This window comes from Ranitomeya imitator, chromosome 2 (genome assembly GCF_032444005.1).
Source record: "Ranitomeya imitator isolate aRanImi1 chromosome 2, aRanImi1.pri, whole genome shotgun sequence".
Lineage (NCBI taxonomy): Eukaryota > Metazoa > Chordata > Amphibia > Anura > Dendrobatidae > Ranitomeya > Ranitomeya imitator.
This window is the reverse complement of record NC_091283.1, coordinates 654,820,656-654,842,736: the sequence shown is the minus strand read 5'-3', so window position 1 is coordinate 654,842,736 and position 22,081 is coordinate 654,820,656. Positions and strand designations below refer to the sequence as shown.

The 22,081-nt window shown below is 44.4% G+C and overlaps 1 protein-coding gene across 1 annotated transcript in view; it reads left to right on the top strand.

Annotated features, from left to right (window-relative positions):
• SSH3 (slingshot protein phosphatase 3) overlaps window positions 1–22,081 on the top strand; it is a 166,277-nt gene that overhangs the window by 11,390 nt on the left and 132,806 nt on the right. Inside the window, exons 2-3 of the mRNA XM_069752923.1 lie at window positions 18,123–18,160; window positions 18,275–18,434. Of these exons, the coding sequence (XP_069609024.1) occupies window positions 18,123–18,160; window positions 18,275–18,434 (198 nt within the window). The remainder of the gene's footprint in view (window positions 1–18,122; window positions 18,161–18,274; window positions 18,435–22,081) is intronic.

Below are 22,081 nucleotides of genomic sequence, written 5' to 3'. Positions count from 1 at the left end.
GATGCTGCGGCTGACGCATTGGCCCACTGTTAACAAAAATGAATTTTCACTGCTTCCCACGCCCATAGTCCTTCCTACCTCTATGCACTGAAGCCAGAGCTGAGAGATGGGAGGAACTATGGGTGTGGGGAGCAGTGAATATTCATTTTCTTTAATAGCGGACACACTTGGCCACAGCCTCTGGCTTCCTTCAGCGGCTGGGCGATCACGTGTGCATGCTATTAAAGAGAATGAATATTCACTGCTCCCCATACCCAAGGGAGTGGAGAGTAGTGAATATTCATTCTCTTTAATAGTGGGCACATGTGATTGTACAGCTGCTGCGGGATGCCGGCTTCTGCTTCTAACAGTGTGCCTACTATTAAAGCAAATATTTACTGCTCTCCACTCCCATAGGCCCAGGTGTGGAAAGCAGTGAATATTCCGGCAGCTGACCTCAGCATATGTGGGGGCATGGCAGTGATGTCATGCTTTGTTTACACATTGAAATCAGTTGCTGGCATCATTCAGAACAGGATGCCGTGCTACAAGGAAGCCGAGGGAAGATAAGTACAATCATTTGGATGGGGATGAGAGGGCCACATGCACCAGGATGGGGATGTGGTGTGGAGGGCTGGAGGCCACGTGCACCAGAATGGGGATGAGGGGGCCACGTGCACCAGGATGGGGGATATTCGTGTAGAATTGGGGAACATTACCCCTATAACAGTGTCAGCAGTAGAACCCCCTCCTCCCCATAAGTTAAAATTAATATGCTAATTGTTTCTTCAGAGAGAAAGAGGGCTTGAACTCTAGTGCCACGAGCCTTGAAATACGACTTAGGATAAATGCCAAACCAGAATCTCAATTTGCAAACATGGTGTTTCGGAGTATTGCCCCTAGTCAGTGCAAAGTACGAGATCCAATTTGGCTATGGTAATACCCCGAAACACTGTCTGCAAATTGGGATTCTGGTTTGGCTTTTATCTAAAGTCATATTGCAAGGCTTGTTAAAGGGTCGATATTGACTTGTAGGGTTGCTACTTCCATTAGGTGGAACTAAAGTCCCCTTCCTCTCTGAAGAGATAATTAGCATTTTTTAATCTACCAGAGGAGCATGCAAAGCGTTTGAAGTCTCCTCATACTGGTATGCCAGACCTGGCTTGTCACTCTCCACAAGGAGAACACTTACCTGATGGAAAAATGAAAAACTGCTGCTAAACTTGTAACCCTTCTACATTTCTAACAAAAAAATTGTTAAAAAATTATGCTGATGTACTTAATTATTTTAGTAGTGTGACCACCCGTGTTAAATAAGCATTCCCATCAAAGTTTTTATCCTCTTAGTATATTGAAACATCATATAAAATGGCCCTGTGTACTGTGAGGGGTTGACTCACTCAGCTGCTTCCAAAGGTATACACAGGAACACTTCTTGTGGTAAATCACCTGCTGGTTTATTGTGGAACAGCATAAACCATAGCAGGATTCAGCAAAGTAAACCGAGCCTCTCTGGCATAATGGCAAATCAAAAAAATATAACGTAGAGCCAAAATCCATATGTCTGAGGGATTCGCCCGCTCAGACCATCATGTGTTTTCAGCTCTTTCTGTAGCCACCGTTTGGAGTCTTTCCTCTCCAAACCACAAGGCAGAAAAAAAACAGTGGCTTTACATTTTACATCCCAGCCACACCCTGGAGGTGGAGATATGGTGAGTAGGCATGCTGCCCATCTTACCTGCTCACCTACAAACCCGGCCATAACATGGCTGATTAACTCCTTCATCACCTAGCATGCAGAAGGAAACTTACGGGTTTCTAGATCATGGAAGAAAGCAATCATTGTGATTGCCAGTGTTCCTGTCACAGTACTTAAAATTGGTCATTTTGCCTTTCTACCCAGTAAATTGTTCGTTTTTTTTCTGTTTGATGTAGAAGCAGGAAGTCTCTTTTCCCTTAAAAATTATTCCCCTCTTCCAACTCCTGACCAAGCTGCTGCCTCCTCCCATCTGCCAGGGACTTTTGCAGTGACTCATGAGTCTTTCAGGGAAAATTGACTTCTTGTTTCTGCATAGAGCTTAGAAGGATTCAGCTGGTCAGTTTTTAATCACGTGATGTCATAAACCTAATGGAAAAGAGAAGAATTAACTGAGTAGAAAGGCAAAATGAGCAATTGTAAGTAGAGATGAGCAAATCTTTCAAGGTTTGGTTTGGTTCGGCGAATGCTCCAATGGTCGCCGAACATACCCAAACCCCATTGTATTCAATGGGAGGCAAAACCAAACACATACACAGCACCTTCAGAGGGGCCAAAAAGCTGTCAAAACAGCTCAAATTAGGGGCAGACAACAGAAAAAGTGGGGTCAATTGACCCAGAGTAGAGATGGTATAATTGGGTAGGGACAGGGCTTGGACCAGCATTTCTAGCTGAAATATAGCTGATCAGTAACAGGTAGGTGAGTGACAAGTGTAGGCCTGCTTCTGTGAGAGGCCTGCCAAATTCAGGCAACACACATGAGGGAGACCCAACTTTGAGTCCAAACATTTCAAAAAATTAGGGACAGCAGGAAAAGTGGCATCAATTGACCCACAGTAGAAAATTTATCATGGCATATTATCAGTCAACCTTGGGCCATGCATGAGGTATCCGGGTCTATCTAGGCCAGCATTTACAGCTTTGAATATAAGTTTAAATTAAGACGAGTTAGGTGAGGGAGTGGTGTAAGCCTTCTTTGCTGAGAGCCCTGATACCTCATGCAATAGCTCAAACTGTTTTGTTTTTTGTTGCTCAGCCACAAACATTAGTTTTAAGGATAGTAACACAGGTAGTTGATTGTGGTGGTAGTTGGCCCAGACCCTGATACCTCAGGCAAGGCCCATGGCGGACTGCTGCTGTATCATAATCAAATTTATTGCACCAATCGCTGAGCAGGAACACAGTCTGAGCTCTGTGACTGTTCTGTACCGCTTCATTCCAGATTGGAGACGTGTACAGAGCTGTTACTGCTGTGGAACTGCTGGGCTTGTGGTGCCACAAATGATTTTAACTTCTGCCAACACTTCTGCTGCTGATGCTTGAAGACACGAAGAAAATAAGATAGAAGGACTTCCTGATCGTCCCCTCCTTTTTCCTAATCCACCCAAATGCCTCTTTTCCCCTTCTCCCTCTTTTCCCCCTTCTCCCAAACCTCCCATTTTGCAGCCAAGCTCTGATCTGTACTTGATCGCTCATTTAATTTTTTGGAAGTTTTTTTTTATTCGGACTCCCATGACAGCACTACGAGAGAGGAGATCCGCCCTTCAGGAACAGGAAACCTACAGATACAAAAGGGCGGCACCTCTCCCCATGCATCAGTCGGTTTCCTGTTCCTGGAGGGATAGGATCCTACAGATGAATCCTTGTAATGGATCCCAGGCTGGCCGGCCGAATCTGGTAGGGGGGGGGGGGGAGGGAGACCGGTGCGGGAGTCCCTGGAGACGCCACGGTGATCCTGGCTGGACTGCACGTCGGTGGCATATGGCAGCAGGGAGCGGGGTCCGGAGGATTCCTGATCTCCATGAAGCTCTGGCGTCGGTAAGTATAACCGCCCCTTCGGTCCATGCGGCGGTGCAGCGGGGTGGTGAGGTGGCGGCGTCGGGAGATGGACGCCGTCCGGAGCGCTGCTGTACGTCTCCGGCGTCCTGCACCGCTCTCAGAAGCGTTTCAGGGCTGCTGTGACGCCAGGGGCGGAGTCAGTGGGCGCTTCCGGGTCACTGGGTGGCTGCGCATGCGCAGTCGATCCAAGATGGCGGTGCCCATCGCTCCTGAACACCGGTTTTAGCCACCGCTGACCTCCCAGCTGCAGCCTGAACAGCAGGAACCAATGGGAATGACGCCAGGCAGCCTGCTGACCGGAATTCAGGGGGATTTAAGCAGGTGTCGGATGTAGAGCCCTGCTTTTTGCCACAGCTTCATCATGGAGAGTGATGGTGAGCAGCAGCCTCAGCTGCTGGATGAAGTGCGACAGAAGCACATGGAGAAGGAGCATATCAGAAGTGACCAGTCCAGTCGTAAGAGCTCATCCAAGCAGGGATCAAGAGCATCGACTGGGAATAAACCCCCTCATGTTCCGGTACCTTTTTTGGCGTACGTTGGTAAGTGATCTACGTGAATGTTCACTCAGTGACGCGGGCCCCTTATACTTTGTCATTCTAGGGAAAGAAAAGTACAAAGACGAAACATAAGGAGTGCGCCCTATGTGGAATCCCTTTACCAGATTCTTATTCCAAAAAATTATGCGCCCCCTGTATACAGCAGACGGTGAGGTCTACAGGAGTGGTAGGGGTTGAGTGACATTAGGTCAGATAGAAGGTTATCACCCTTATTGTCCTCCCCTAGGTAGCGGAAGAATCTACGGCTAATCTAAAGGAGATGATCCGTATGGAAGTAAGGGAATCCCTGCGGTCTCTATCCCAGGCGGGAAGTTCAAAGCATAAAGCTCCTGTGATCTCTGATTCTTCGGAGGAAGAAAGACAGGAAGGTTCTTATGGCTCTATTCCCTGTTCCTTGTTATCAGAAGAGGACTCTGGCCGATTTTGTTTACCTCTGGACCGGGTTGATAAATTAGTTAAATCGGTCAGGAATACGATGGGCTTTGAAGAGCCTAAAACGCAGCTTTCCTGACAAGAATTAATGTTCAGCGGGTTAGATCACAAAAAGCGTAGATCCTTTCCGGTGAATGAAAAAATTCAGGATTTAATTCTCCGGGAGTGGAAGAAACCAGAAAAGAAAGGTTCGTTGCCACCAGCTTTAAAGCGCAGGTATCCCTTTGAGGATGCGGCTGTTGATACCTGGGACAAGGCCCCTAAATTAGATGCTGCGGTAGCGAAAGCATCGAAAAAAACCTCACTACCATTTGAGGACATGGGGACCCTTAAAGATCCTCTTGATAGGAAGGCAGATACCTTCCTTAAAGGTACCTGGGAGATGGCAGCCGGATCTTTAAGACCGGCAGTGGCCGCGACATGTACAGCCAGATCCTTAATGGTCTGGCTAGAACAGTTGGAGTCCCAACTTAAAGAAGGCGCTTCCAGGAATACAATCCTGAATGCACTCATAGTAATTCAAGATGCTGCTGCCTTTCTGTCAGACGCTTCGGTAGATTCAGTTAGAATGGCGGCCAGAGCAGCAGGACTCTCTAAGGGGCTCGTAGAGCCTTATGGTTGAAGTGTTGGTCAGGAGACATTCTATCAAGCTCTGTGCTATTCCATGCAAAGGGGAATATCTCTTCGGACGAACCTTGGATGAATTGCTTGAGAAAGCAGGGGATAACAAGAAAAAGTTCCCTAATTTGTCTTCGGCATCTTACCGGCGTCTGTTCAACAGAAAGATTTGGTTGTGGAAGAAAACGCGCATCCTCACCTTCTAGAGATAATTTTAGATGGGAGGATAGGTACGGGCTACATGTTTCGCTGTTCCTCAAAAAAACGTAAAAAACCAGACCAATGACTAGCAATCCCTGTGGGAGGGAGATTGGCAGCCTTCTCTTCCGCATGGTCTGACATCACAAACAGTGACTGGGTCCGAGGCGTTATATCAGAGGGTCTGAGACTGGAGTTTAATCACTGGCCTCGGGATAAGTTTAAGCTAACCCCCTTACATTCTTCCACCGTTGAACAGACAGCTTTGGTCATGATTAAGGGAGCCTAGTCTCCAGAAACGCGTTGAGATTCTCACCCATATGGTTGTGCTGAAGTCTGTATCCTCCATGCTTAAAGTTTGTTAATAAAGAAAACGCTTTTTTATGGACTCGGTGAAGCTGGACATTTCTTTCTTTTCTTGGGTCATGAATTTATGCCTTTAAAAAAGTGCTGATTGAAATCCCAGAATCAGAAAGAGGAAGAGGATTCTACTCTCCTCTATTTCTGATTCAAAAACCAGATAAATCATTTAGAACTATCATTAATCTTAAGTCCCTTAATGAGTACCTGGTTAATAAAACCTTTTAAAATGGAGTCAATCAGCTCAACAATAAAGATGTTGTTCAAACACTGTTTCATGGTAGTTGTGGATTTAAAGGATGCATACTATCATGTACCTATCCATGAGAACTTCCAGAGGTTCCTAAAGAGTAGCATTGTCTAAGGGAGGAATTGTTCGCCATTTTCAATTTAGAGCTCTTCCCTTCGGCCTTTCAGCAGCACCTAGGGTGTTTACTAAAGTAGTCGCTGAGGTCATGGTGCACTTACGAGAATTCAATATCCTCATTATTCCTTATCTGGATGATTTCCTTATAGTGGGGAACTCAGCAGACCATTGCCTTTCACAAGTAAAGACAGCTACTACCAAACTAGAACATCTGGGCTGGATTATAAATTATGAAAAATCCCAATTACAGCCCCTAAAAATCCAGAGATTCCTAGGGCTGTTATTAAATTTAGAGACCCAACAATGCTGTCTTCCACCTGATAAATTACTCCATATTCAACAACAGGTGTTAAAGGCGATTAATAAACCGTCCATGGCCTTTAGACAGGCTATGTCACTGTTGGGATCCCTAACTTCGTGTATTCCCGCCGTCTGTTGGGCCCAATTCCACACCAGACCTTTACAGTCTGAGGTACTGGATAATGATTACAAGGGTCCTTGCAGGGTCAGGTGACATTAAGTCCAGTAGTTCTTACATCTCTTAGATGGTGGCTAGAAGAAGACAAACTGTCAGCAGGAGTTCCCTGGGTGACACATGTGACTCGTGTAATAACAACAGACGCCAGCCCCACGGGGTGGGGGGCACACATGGGTGACATTGTAGTTCAGGGTCTATGGGACCCCCAAACGTCAGCCTCTTCCAATCAGAGAGAGTTAATGGCAATTGAATTCTCAGTTAAGGAACTTCTCGTATATCTACAGGGTCACCATGTCAAGATCCTCTCGGACAACCAAGTGGCAGTGGCCTACGTAAATCACCAGCGTGGAACACATTCCGAATCTCTGATGGAAGTAGCGGACCGCCTGCTCCAGACAGCAGAGAGCCATTTTCTATCTTTAACTGCTCTGCATATAAGAGGGAAAGAAAATATAAAAGCAGACTTTCTAAGCCGCAACACCTTAAAACAAGGGGAATGGTCTCTGAACATAGGCATCTTCAATCAGATTGTCCGCATGTGGGGTCATCCAGAGGTGGACTTATTTGCCACCAAGGACCACAGAAAACCAAAAAAGTTCTGTTCCCTAAATCCCAGGGAGTATCCGTTGGCAGTGGATACCTTTCTGATCGGATGGGATTTCTGATTGGCTTATTCGTTCCCCCCGCTGGGCCTATTGCCTCTTGTGGTCAGAAAGATAAGGGAGGATCGAGCAAGAGTCATACTGATCGCCCCATTCTGGCCCAGAAGGGCTTGGTTTTCCTGGCTCAGGACCATGTCGGTGGAAGACCCCTGGGTACTTCCGGACATTCCGGATTTACTCCATCAAGGTCCGATCAGCCATCCACAAGTGAAGGGACTCCATTTGACGGCATGGAGTTTGAGAGGTCGTTGTTAAAAAACAGAGGGTTTTCCCCAAATTTAATTGATACCCTTATGAAGAGTAGGAAACATATAACAACTAAGATCTACTCTAGAACTTGGAGGAAGTTACTGGCCTCTTTAAATTTTAATATTGAAGAAGGAATACCAATTAACCAGATTTTAGAATTCCTGCAGAAGGGGCTAGAGCTAAATCTATCTACAAGTACGCTAAAAGTACAAGTCTCAGCCCTAGGGGCCCTGTTTTCTTGTAACATTGCTAGTAACTATTGGGTATCAAGGTTTATCAAAGCATCTAGTAGAGCTAGACCTATACACAAGAATAGGTCAGTGCCTTGGGATCTCAACCTAGTCCTTTCAGCTTTGACTAGGGAACCGTTTGAGCCCTTACATTTAGCCTCAGTTAAATTATTATCCCTCAAAACAGCATTTTTAGTGGCAATAACATCTGCTCGTAGGGTAGGGGACATACAGGTGCTTTCTAGACTTTCCCCTTATACAGAGTTTCTACAGGACAGAGTAGTCCTCAAACCGGACCCGGCTTATTTACCAAAGGTGGCCTCACATTTCCACAGATCTCAGGAGATAGTTTTACCGTCATTTCTCCCTAATCCTTCTAATTCTAAGGAGGAGCTACTCCATACATTGGATGTTAGGAGATGCCTGTTAGAATATATCGCAGTCACTGATGCTTGGAAGAGAGATAATGCGTTATTTTTATCCTTCCAAGGTCCTAGGAAAGGGCTTAGAGTATCGAAGTACACACTAGCGAAGTGGATTAGGGAGGCTATCTCTCTGGCTTATACTGCAGGTGGAGGTCCGGCTCCGCAGAATCTGAGGGCGCATTCCACCTGGGCCATGGCTACATCCTGGGCGGAAAGGTCTGGAGTATCGATCGACCAGATATGTAAGGCAGCTATGTGGTCATCCCCTTCCACCTTTTTTCAAGCACTATAGGTTGGACTTGGGGTTCTCCTCTGATCTCACCTTTGGGTTAAGGGTGCTACAAGCTATAGTCCCTCCCTAAGGTAGTTTACATCTCTGTAATTCTCTCGTAGTGCTGTCATGGGAGTCCGAATAAAGCATTAAGCTACTTACTGGTAGCGGCATTTTTCGGAGGCCCATGACAGCACCCTTAGTTCCCTCCCTATTCACGTGGGGGTTGCACTTCCTATAATGTATATAATGAGATAGATAGATCTCACGTGTGGTATCTGGTTACAATACAATGGATTATTTTTGTATATAAACTGTATATAATGTATATTTGTGTGCCACTAACCGCGGTAGTCCTCTCAGGCTCTGAAATACAACTGATGCATGGGGAGAGGTGCCGTCCTTTTGTATCTGTAGGTTTCCTGTTCCTAAAGGGCGGATCCCCTCTCTCGTAGTGCTGTCATGGGCCTCCGAAAAATGCCGCTACCAGTAAGTAGCTTAATGCTTTCTCTTCCACCACCTATGTGCTTGCGTCCTGTAGCTGCCTAGCCCTGATCAGTAACTCAAATCACTGATCAGTGTCTGTGCTCGTTTTTGGCTGACGATTTTTCTTCCTGTCCATTTTTTCCCTACTTTGCACAACCTCCGTGCATGCGTCCTGTGTCCGCTGATCAGTGACGCACATCATTGATTGGCCTCCGATTGTGTTTCTTTTTATTTTTATTTTTTTCAAAATATTAAAAAAAATTCAAATAAAAATAATAACTTAAATTAGTTGATGGAGTCAGATTTGGGACAGTAAATTATATTGCAGTAATTAATTATACTACAGTATTTTTTACTAAAAGATAACCACCATTAGCATCACACCGTTGCAGACTTTCAGTAGTTTTTCACTGATTTCTGTTTAGTAATAGTATTTTCAGAATTTTAGTGGAATTTTTTTTAGTAATTATACTGCAGTTTTTTTAAACTACCGTACATAAAATTACGGTCAGCGTAATTTAGTTATGGGCGCTCAGTAATTGTTTTTACTGTCTTCTATTTTTTTTCCTTCTATTCTAAATTGATTCTAAATTATTATTAAAAATTTCATTAAGCAAAATTACACCAAACACACACCTAAATAAAACTTGAATACCAGACACCCACACCACCCATGTGAAAATGTCCCTCTCTTCCTAAAACTGTATTCAGCCGAGGAGTAGACATGTGGGAAATAACATTTACAACATGTCTACTTTACGTCCGCACAATTTTTTAAACAAAATTTTTGTTAGGAAGTTATAAGGGTGATAAGTTGACCAACGATTTACAAGTTTGACAAAAATTTACAAAATCGTTTTTTTAAGGAGCACATTAAATTAGAAGTGACTTTGAGGGGCCTATGTGGCAGAAAATACACAAAACTGACACAATTCTAAAAACTCCACCCTTTAAGGTGCTCAAAACCACATTTAAGAAGTTTATTAACCCTTCAAGTGATCTTCAGGAATTTTTGGAACGGGGAAGGAAAAAATAAACATTTATCTGTTTTTCACAAAAATTTTACTTTAGATCCCAATTTTTCTCTAGTCACCTTCCACGACGGCATACGGAGGTTGCCTCTTTGCCCTAATGGGGAACAGGAAATGGAGAGGTTAAAAGGCCCTCCCACCTCCCCCTCACCAGTGTCTTTCCTGTTCCCCATGGGACAGGAGAGGTTTACTACGTACGCAGTGGTGGCCGGTAACTACTGCTACAGGCTCTGCCTAAAATGCAACCGGGCAGCATGGGGTCGTATCTTACCTCCCCTCCGTTTTGCTGCTCCCGTCGCACCACGCTGCGGTGTCCTCGGGACCTGGTCCTAGCCTTCCCGCGCCCCCGTGAGGGCAAAGCAGGCTAGAGTATCCATCCGGAGTCCTCCTGGAGTTCTCCGGTTTCCTCCTCTCCACATGCCGCTGGCGACCCGGAAGTGATCGCGCGCGTCACTTCCGGTCCTTTCTGCGCTCCATGGAGGCACTTCCGCCGGCGGTGTCTCGTGCAGGACCACGTCCTCCACCCTGGACCATGGAGGGGGGGAGGATTTTTCGAGTCGCTGGGGGCAGGGACATGCCGCAGTGCATAAAAACCTGCCAGAAGACGTCGCAGGTAAGACTATCCTGACATGGAGAGCAATACCTGCCCTGCGCTTGCAGAGCCCAGCGCTGCCCCTGCCACAGTAAGTGCTGCAGGGACAGGGGGTCCCTAGTTAGTAACTTGGGGGTATTATTAGTATGACTCTCTCTCCCCTCTCATTGCAGGGAGAAAAGTCTACCCCCAAAACTACTACTAAAAAGAAGTGTGCCATCTGTAACATTAAGCTGCCACCATTATGGGAGAAGAAACTCTGCAAGACCTGTACTGATAAGATTGTCAGGGCAGAGCAACCTTCTTTACTGGAAGAAATACGCTCTTTGGTCAAACAAGAGGTGCAATCCTCCCTAGCGGCCTTTACTCCCCCACCCCCTCCACCACACTCTCCAGCCAAAAAAAGGAAGATCCAGGAGGAGGATTCTGATTCTGAATCGGACCTCTCCTATGCCTCATCCTCGGGTCGACGGGAGGAACCCACGTCCCCTATATCTGCTGAAGCTAGAAAGTATCTTTTCTCTTCAGAATGGGTTGAGGATCTAGTAGCTGCCGTTCGCAGTACTATGGGGCTGGAGGAAGAGCCAGAGCCACAGTCCATACAGGACCAGATGTTTGGCGGTATATCTAAGGGTAAACGGGTGGGGTTCCCAATCCACTCAAATATTTCCGACATGATTGATCAAGAGTGGGAATCACCTGAAAAACGTCTCAGTACTCCATCTGAGATGAAGCATAGATTCCCCTTAGAAGGGGATTTGACCAAATGGGATATCCCTAAAGTTGACTCACAGGTGGCAAGAGTGGCTAAGAGAACGGCTCTTCCATTCGAAGACTCGTCTCAATTAAAAGACCCAATGGACAGAAAAATAGAAAGTCTGTTGAAAAAATCGTGGGAGACCTCCACGGTAGCTCTCAAGGCCAATATTGCTTCAACATGTGTGGCTAGAGCACTTTTCCGTTGGATAGGCGAACTGGAATCACACATATCCCAGGGTACCTCTAGAGCTGAATTATTGGAATCTCTACCCAGTCTCCTTAGAGCCACGGGTTTCCTAGCAGATTCTTCTATGGAGACCATCAGAATTGCTGCTAGGTCATTAGTACAGACTAATTCGGCTAGAAGGGCGCTTTGGTTGAAAATGTGGTCCGGTGATATCACCTCCAAAGCCAAATTATGCGCCATACCGTTTAAAGGTAACCATGTCTTCGGGCCTTCCCTGGATGACATCCTAGAAAAGGCTACCGACGAAAAGAAAGCCCTCCCAGAACATAAAACTCCCAAAAAGAAGTTTTTTCGTCCCTTTCAGGGCCAAACCTCTCAGAGAGGGAAAGGCAAAACTGGGAGGTGGAGTTACCCGAAGGGAGGCGGGAGAAACATCCCTATCCCTCAGCAACAGCAGCAGCAGTCTCAACAGGAGAAGCGGTGACTTCGACCCGGTGGGGGGGAGACTCTCAGAATTTATATTCCAGTGGCAAAAAATCACCAATTGTTCCTGGGTCCTCAAAGTCATCAAAGAGGGTCTTCTAATAGAATTCATTTCCTCTCCCCCACGGGGTCTAAAAATTACCTCTCTTCCCTCCGTGAAAGACCAGTCCACTCTAGAGTCGGGTCTCAGGACCCTAAAAATGTCAAATGTGATATCCCAGGTTCCGGAATCAGAGAGGGATCGGGGTCACTACTCTCGTCTATTTCTGGTTCCCAAACCATCGGGCGAGTCCCGTATTATTATAAATCTGAAGGGCCTCAACCGGCATGTCAAATACAGAAAATTCAAGATGGAATCAGTGAAAAATGCGATTCCCTTGATAAGCCCGCACTCCTACATGGCCACTATCGATTTGAAAGATGCTTACTTTCACATCCCCATTCATCAGAAACATCGCTAATATCTCAAGTTTGCAGTGCAGAAGGGACGTCTGATAGAGCACTATCAGTTCAACGTCCTTCCGTTTGGGATCTCCTCTGCTCCAAGAGTTTTTTCCAAAGTAATGAGGGAAGTAGTCTCCTTCATCCGGAGGCAAGGCGTCTGTATAGTGCCATACCTAGACGACCTTTTATTAGTGGCCCCCACCAAACAATCTCTGGAGTCTCATGTATCAAAGACGCTCGATATTCTGACATCTCTGGGATGGGTACCGAATTTAGAAAAATCTCACCTACGACCCTCCAAATGCAGGAAATTCCTGGGAGTTCTTCTGGACTCTGCAAGACAAATGTCCTTCCTCCCATTGGAACATCGTCTGACTCTACTATCAAAAGTCAAGATGTTCAGAGACACCAGATCTCCTACAATCAGAGAAGGCATGTCTCTGCTAGGATCGATGACAGCTTGCATCCAATCGGTACCCTGGGCCCAAGCCCATTCCAGGATTCTTCAGGCACATATCCTACAGAATTGGAATGGTCATCCCAGTTCTTTGAACAGGAGATTGTACACACCGGGCTGTGTCAAGGCCTCTCTGGCGTGGTGGATGACTCCGAAAAATTTACAAAAAGGAGTCAGTTGGTCTCAGATTCCTCTGACTACGGTCACAACAGATGCCAGCAAAAGAGGCTGGGGGGCCATGATAAATCACACCCCTTTCCAAGGGCTCTGGGATCAATCGACGAGCAGAAAATCATCCAACTACAGAGAGCTAAAAGCTGTAGAAGAAGCCCTTCTGATAGGGGGTCATCTTATCAAGGGACATCATGTCCGACTATATTCGGACAATGTGACCACGGTGGCTCACATCAGACATCAGGGAAGTTCAAAAAACAACAACCTGAAGAACATATCTGCCAGAATATGTTCCTGGGCAGAAAGACATCTGTTATCCCTGACGGCAGTTCACCTGAAAGGCTCATCCAACACTCAGGCGGATTATCTAAGCCGTCAAGACATACACCCAGGAGAATGGTGTCTGAGCAACCGAAGTTTCGAGATGCTGGTGAACAAATGGGGTCTTCCAGAGATCGACCTCTTTGCATCCCGGCAAAATGCGAAAGTCGAAGTCTTCTTCTCCCTAAACCCCAGAGACGGCTCCAGAGGAGTGGATGCATTGGCCCAGGAATGGAATTTTCGACTGGCCTATGCGTTTCCTCCAATTCCGATATTGGCAAAGGTCTTGCAGAAAATTCGGGAAGAACGAACACCAACTATATTGGTAGCCCCATTGTGGCCAAAGAGGAGTTGGTACAACCTGATAGTGGATTTACAGGTGGATGGGCCATTCCAGTTTCCGGTGGAGGAAGACCTTCTTTCTCAAGGACCAATACATCTCCTAGACGTCCACAAATGGAATCTGGCGGCATGGCTACTGAAGCCCAGGTGTTGAGAGCCAAAGGACTATCAGAAGCAGTGGTTTCCACACTTCAAAAATCAAGGAAGCCGGTAACCATTGCTATATATAATAAAATCTGGAAAAAATTCTCATCCTTTTGTCTTCCCGAAGTACCAGATCCCTTTAATCCGAATCTGTCACAAATTCTAGATTTTTTGCAAAAAGGCTTAGAATTAGGCCTTAGGCCGAGCACCCTAAAAGTTCAAGTTTTCGCACTCAGTTCAATATTTGACCAGGATCTGGCAAATCATCGCTGGATTAAGAGGTTCATGATATCAGCCTCTAGGATGAATCCTAAAAAACAAATAACAGTACCTTTATGGGACCTGAATCTGGTATTACAAGGACTTACAGGTGCACCCTTTGAACCATTATCCTCCTGCTCGCAGAAAAATCTGATTTATAAAACAATTTTTCTAGTGGCCATTACCTCAGCAAGGAGGGTAGGAGAATTACAGGCTCTCTCAATGAGAGAACCATACTTGTCTATCCGAGATGACTCTATAATACTGCGCCTTGACCCTTCCTTTCTTCCAAAGGTCGTATCAGATTTCCACCGCTCTCAGGAAATCATTTTACCTTCTTTTTGCCAAAATCCAACAAATCCAAAAGAAGAAAAATTTCATACCCTGGATGTCAGACGCATTGTATTATTCTACCTAGAGCAAACCAGCTCTTACAGAATTGATCAGAATCTGTTTGTCCATCCATCAGGACAAAATAAAGGAAAGAAAGTAGCAAGAAGCACTATTGCCAACTGGATCAAGAGGGCAATAGCAGAGGAATATCTTGCTCAAGATAAAACCCCTCCAGTGGGAATCAAGGCTCATTCGACTAGATCAACCTCAGTCTCCTGGGCAGAAAGAGCAGGTGCATCAACAGAGCAAATCTGCAGGGCAGCCACATGGTCTTCGTTGCATACTTTCTCCAGACAGTACAGACTAGATATAATGCCCAACAAGGATTTAGCCTTCGGCCGGAAAGTACTCCAGGCCGTTGTCCCTCCCTAGTGCCAAATTAGTTGGTATTCCTCCGTATGCCGTCGTGGAAGGTGACTAGAGAAAATAGAATTATTCTTACCGTTAATTCGGTTTCTAGGAACCTTCCACGACGGCGCTAGTTCCCTCCCTATATACTCCTGGATTTTAATCTGGGATTCAAGGTAAACCGGTGCTATGGTTTTCAGTTATAAGTCACGGGGGAGGTGGGAGGGCCTTTTAACCTCTCCATTTCCTGTTCCCCATTAGGGCAAAGAGGCAACCTCCGTATGCCGTCGTGGAAGGTTCCTAGAAACCGAATTAACGGTAAGAATAATTCTATTTTTTATTTTCGCATGGGTAAAAGGAAAAATTGGACCCAAAAATTTGTTGTGAAATTTCTCCTAAGCATACCCATACCCCATGTGGGGGAAAACCACTATTTGTCCACACGGCTCAGAAGGCAAGCAGCACCAAATGACTTTTTGAATGTAAAATTTGTAGGAATTATTAGCTGATGCCATGTTTGGAGAGCCCCTGATGTGCCTAAAGACTGGAAACGCCCCCACAAGTGACCCTATTTTGGAAATTAGACCCCTCGAAGGACTAAGGCTGGTTTCACATTTGCGGATGGAGGGCTACGTACGTCATCCATGAAGCTCCGCCCACCGCCTCCGGTCAGCTCCGCCTATGTCAGCATGCCGTGTGCATACCCTATCTTTACTATTATGTACCCAGGCCATGCCGATGTATGCGGATGCCGAGCCAAGCGCAACGAGTTGCAATTTGGTGCGGTCGCCGCACCGTCAAAACGACGCATGCGGAGGCATCTACATACATTCCCATGGCCTGCTACACAGGAGGCATGCAGCCGTAGGCGGAGCTGAATGAAGAGGCGTGGCAGTGGGTGGGGCTTCACAGAGGAAGTCCGCAGCCCTGCCGAACGTCAGTGTGAAACTAGCCTTATCTAGATGTGTGGTGAGCACCTTGAACCCCCAGGTGCTTCATAGAAGTTTATAACGTAGATTTTTTGTTGTTCAATTTTTCCTGAGTAAACAGATACCACATATGTGGTTGAAAACTACTTTGGAGCACAGTACAAAGCTCAGAAGGGAAGAAGCGCCATATTGGAGTTCAGATGTCACAATGGCAGAGCCCCTGAGGTGCAAAAACAGCAGAACCACCCATAAGAGACTCCATTTTACAAAGCACACTTCTAAATTAATTCATCTAGGGGTGCAGTGATCATATTGACAGCACAGGTGTGTCACAGAATTTTATGCCATTGGCAGCGAAGAAAAACTAATTACGGTACATTTTTACTGCCAAAATTTAGTTTTAACCTCAGATTTTACATTTTCACAAGGGGAAATTGGCAGAAATGGCACCAAAATTTGTCCCACGACTTCTGCTAAATATAGAAATACCCCATATGTGGCTGTAGAATGCTGCTTAGCCATACGTATAGACTCTGGAGGGACTTATATGTCTCCTGGTGCGCAGATTTTTCTGAAATAGTTTGTGGGACTCAATATTCAGAGCCCCTGAGTGCTAGAAGAGCAGATTCCACCTTCAAGTGACACCATTTTGGCAATTACATCTCTTTGGGATTTTATCTACAGGTATAGTGACGATTTTGACTCCATGAGTGTTTTCCAGAAACAAGCAGTAGTGGATGTTATTGAGTGAAAATTGCAAACAGGTGTTGTAGTGACCAGTGTGTTATAGTGAACAGTACATTGTAGTGACCAGTGCATTGTGCCCAGCTCATGCTTCTTGAGACACGCACCCGTAATAGGCAGGTTTTCATTGCTACGGAAATGCCAAGCATGTGGACGCTAAGTGTAGTTTAGGCACACTGTGGGGCTCCGACGGGATGAGGGGATTTGGGGGGTCAGAATTTTGCTGGATTTCTTTTTTTTTTTTTGGGGGGTAGGGGGGAAGCATGGAACCATTTTGCTTTTCCAGAGCCTTCCAGAGCCATTTTGCTTTTCCAGAGTAACACGGAAGCCCCTATATTTGCATTGACAGGTGAAGGACCTGAGTGTGTAGCCTAAATAAGGGCAGCACGGTGGCGCAGTGGTTAGCACTACAGCCTTGCAGCGCTGGGGTCCTGGGTTCTAATCCCACCCAGGACAACATCTGCTAAGAGTTTGTATGTTATCTCCGTGTTTGTGTGGGTTTCCTCCGGGTACTCCGGTTTCCTCCCATATTCCAAAGACATACTGATAGGGATTCTAGATTGTGAGCCCCATCGGGGACAGCGATGATAATGTGTGCAAAACTGTAAAGTGCTGCGGAATATGTTAGCGCTATATAAAAATAAAGATTAATAATAATAAGTGTGGAAATATTAATTGGAGTTCTTTATAGCCAGCAGTCCCAAATACAATGGTGTACATGCGAGACTTCAGCGATCAGAAAGTAATGTTAGAATTCCTTACTGGATTGTATTTTTTTTTTTAAAGCATGCAAATGGCAAATGTTGTTTTTGATTTACAAAATGAATATAATTGTTAATAGTGAGACAACAACCCCTAATAGGCAAAGAATCCGCAATTAAAATCTGAGATAGATATTCTGCTTTGTGCCACAGATGTGCTTTAGCATCCACATGAGGATTAGCACAATTGTCAATGTAAGATCCACAGTGCTGTCAGTAGTGCAAGCAGAATTTTTTTCAACTGCAAGTGAATTTGTTTTGATATAATGTACCCCTTTTACTGGCATTGGATGCAGAATGCCCTATATGAACATATTCATATGACTTCTGAGTTATTGGGGATTCTTCTATTCAAAACTTTTATATACATCCTGATGGGGAGAGTGTTTTTCATTTTTTAATGACAAAATATGTATCCTCTTTTAAGACCAAGCCAAAGTTGTCATTAAAGGGAATCTGTCCATAGGATCAACCCTTCTAAGTCGTGTATATGGGCATGCAGGTCATAGTAAATAGAATAACATGATATATATGCGATGCAATGTTTTATTCCAGCGAAATCAACATTTTTCTTTATATGTAAATGAGCTATTACGATCTATGAGCTGGAGACAGATCTCCCTGAGGATCTGCCTCCAGAGCTTGTTTTATATGAAAGGGAGCATTACCAGTACTCTTCTGACCTTCACGGGGATCCAGGTGAATCAAAAGAGAGTAGTGACCATTGGGGCGTTTGGAGACAAACGTATGAAAAATCCTCCGAGTTTCATCCTGTGAAATGTGTCAATTTTAGTCTCATAAAATCTATTTGGAGCAGACATTTAATGATTTTTCTTCTTGTTTAGGAGGATGAGAAAAGCAGAAGGAAGCGAATGCAAAGACGGTAAGAGAATATTTATTTTGTTTTAAGTTGTGTAATGTGATCTCACTTTAGCCCCTTAACTTCTTTCATTGATTTTGCTCAGTATCTACATTCCCTCAAATTCTGTATTTGCAGGCAGAGCTTTGTTATGGTAAAAGGAGCTGCCCTTCTCCTGCAGGAAGAGGGTGAACCAGAAGAAATTGATAAGCCGACTCAAACAACAGGCCCCAGTGAGCAAGAGCTGCACCTACAGTCCATGCTTAGACTACTTTGGCAGGAAGACACTCTGAAACTGGTGAGGTTCTTTAACTTGCCATCTATTACATTTCTTAATTAAATCGTTGTTTTAGTTTTTATTCATAAATCAATAATACACATGGAAATAAGCAACTTTATAATATATCTTATTGGAGAAAACTGATTATTTTTCAGCCAGGACTAATCATTCATTCTCAAAATTCTCAATTCTCATTGTATTCAGTGAAAATATATTTTTCCGTTACCGACATAAGAAATGGCAGTTGCTACTGATGGGATTAGTGATGGGCGAACCCCTTAATGTTTGGGTCTGGCAAGTTCGGCCGAACATGTAAAAAAAAAAAAAAAAAAGTTTGGTTCAGGTACCAGAACAGTATCCGATCCCGGACCCCATTTGGATGAAGGGGGTGGCCCGAACATCCGTTGTTTTCCGGTAGTCATAGAGCTGCAGTTCCCACACTGTCAGATGACTGCGTGAGCCAGCAGCTGTGACCAGAAGTAAAAACTACTACCATCAGCCTATGCCTGCTGCCTCTAATGACATAGGGTATTCACCAGCCGGCGTCTGCGCTATAAATACATTTTTTTTTAATTTACGTGGAGTCTTTCTATTTTTGATAACCAGCATGGCAAAACTGACAGCTGCTGCTGCAACCCTCAGCAGTCAGACTCAACAAGGTCTCCACGCTGTTTTAAAAAAAAAAATATTTAAATAAGTAATTAAAAAAAACAAAACTGTGAGGTCCCCGTCATTTTTGACAACCAACCAAGCTAAAGCAGACAGCTGGTGGCTGCTATTCCCATGTTGGTAAGGGCCTATGGATATTGGCGCATCCCACCCTAAAAATAGCATCCCGCAGCCACCCCAGAAAAGGCGCATCTATTAGATATGCGCTAATTCTGGCTCTTTGCACAGCTCTTCCCACTTGCCCTGTGGCGATGGCAAGTGGGGTTCATATTTGTGGGATGGCTGACACCTTTGTGACATCAAGCCCAATAGTTAGTAATGGAGAGGCGACTTCTAGACGCCTCTCCATTACTAACCCCATAGTCATATACCCAGTATAAAGTCGTTTATTTGAAATAAAAATACACACCGTTTTACAGATTAGTTTGAAAATAACAAACATTTATACTCACTCTGCGCCCATTCCATTGAAGCCCTGGTCTCCTGTAAAAGAGCAAAATAAAAAACAACAATATCTCTCTCCTGTCCAACATGCTGTTTCACTCCGTAATCCATGTCTGCTATAATTGGTTTTCAACCTGGATGGTGCCAAGATGATGCTGTCAGTTTTGCCATGCTGGTTATCAAAAATAGAAAGACCCCACTTAATTTTTTAAAAATGTATTTATAGCTCGGGTGGTGGCTGATGAATACTCCCATCAGCCATGCCTGCTCTCGCAGTTATTAGTGGCAGCAGGAGTAGGCTGATGGGAGTAGTACTCACATCAGCTGATGCCTCTGTGACCGGAGCTAAACTTTTTTTTTTTTTTTTTTTAACTCCAGCCACAGCTGCTGGCTGTCAGATGAACCACAGATCTCTGACTGGCAGTAGTGATCCTTTACGCTCCTGGTATTTCTCGTGCTGCCATGCAAATGACAGCATTTGAAACAACCAATATTCGGTGTGCCGAACAGCAATACTGACTTCTCCAGGAAATTCTACACTGATTACATGGCCTTTTTTAGTCTCTAATTTCTCATTGTTTCAGAAGACACATGTGCATAGCCACAATGGTCAGATCCTGACCATATCATTTGAAGTATCTAATGAGAGTGTGCTAAGGTCCTAATGAAGGAATGGAAAGCAGGGTCAGCTGTGACATCGCCTATTGTAATTGGTGCATCCTATTAGAGGTGTTATTGCTCATTGTAATACTGACTCTGATCATATGGTAGCTACCAATGATCTCAGATTTAGAGGTGCTGTATCCAGACTTCCACTCTTTTCTCTCTTACGTATTCATCACTCCATAGCTCTTACTCCTGGGGGGCAGGGCTGGAAACGCTGCACACACTTGCAATAATTAATATCTTAGTGGCCAAGCCAATTTTGATCTTAATGACCAAGCCAAATTTTATCATTTTGACCAGTGATTTTTTTTTTCCGTACTTTATGATACTGATAAAATGTATTCGATATGACTTGCATTTATTTGTGAAACAAGCAGAATTTGGCAAAGACTTAGAAAATGTTTGCAATTTTCAAACTTTCAATTTTTGTGCCCTTAAATCACAGAGATATGTCACACAAAATAGTTAATAAATAACATTTCCCACATGTCTACTTCACATCAACATAATTTTGGAAACATAATTTTTTTTTGGTTACGAAATTAGAAGGGTTAAAAGTTGACCAGCGATTTCTCATTTTTTTTCAACAAAATTTGCTATACATTTTTATTTTTTTTAGGCACTACCTCACATTTGAAGTGACTTTGAGGGATCTATATGACAGCAAATACCCAAAAGTGACACCATTCTATAAACTGCACCCCTCAAGGTGCTCATAACCACATTCAAGAATTTTATTAACCCTTCAAAGACCAAATGAACCCCAAAATTTGTTGTGCAGTCTCTCCTGAATATGCCAATACCCCATATGTGGGGGAAAGCCACTGGCAGGGAAGGAGGTCCATTTGACTCTTTGAATGCAAAATTGGCTGAAATCAAGAGTGGATGCCATGTTGCGTTTGGAGCGCCCAAGATATGCCTAAACTGTGGAAACCCACCACAACTGACCCCATTTTGGAAACCACACCACTCAAGGATTTTATCCAGGGGTATAGTGAGCCTTTTGAACTCACAGGTGCGATGCAGAATTTGCTAATATTAGGTTGTCATATTGAGTATGTCGTCATTCGTGTTGAGCACAAGTGCTACTGCTGACTACTCGAGTTTGACACGGGTGCTAAGGTATGCACTAAAAATCACGGGTGCTCGAGTCCCTGCCCTGCATGTTACACACTTATTAGACACCCAAAAAAAAAACCATGCGGGAATCTGCAATACTTGGTGCATACCTGATCAACTGATGCAAACTCAAGTAGCGAGCACTGCGCTCAACACTAGCCTTCATATCGTCATTTTATTTATTTATTTTTTTTACTTTTGTAAACCCACCAATTCTAACCCTATCATATTATAACCCCTAACATTGCCCTAACACAAACCCCAAACCCTAACTGCAAAGAATGGAAAAAAAATTAAAAAAAATTATTTTGTAAATTTTGTCTAATTAAGGGGGTGACAAAGGGGCCTTTGATTTACTTTTTTTTTTTTTGATTACTGTGATAGGGTCTATCATAGTGATCAAAAGGAACCAATAAGAAAAATTCCCTATTGTTGCCAGATTCCAGTTGGCAGGTGCACTGCACAAGCACCTTCCATTTTATTCCAGGAAGATGACATGAAGGGCCTTGGGACGGAGCAGGAGGGCCCGGGGATGGCGGGCGGGATCGGGGGAACCTATTTCTCTCTTCTCTAATATGTTATATAATTTTCTTGGCTTATCACACCTCCCATCCCCCTGAACAAATGTCCTACTGTAGTATCATTTAAATGTTGTGCTCTTTTCTTATTAATCTATTTGTAATTTTGCATGAAGAAGGAGCCTTTGTGCTCTGAAAGCTTGCGAACATATTATTTTCTGGTTAGCCAATAAAGGTATCACTCCTAGA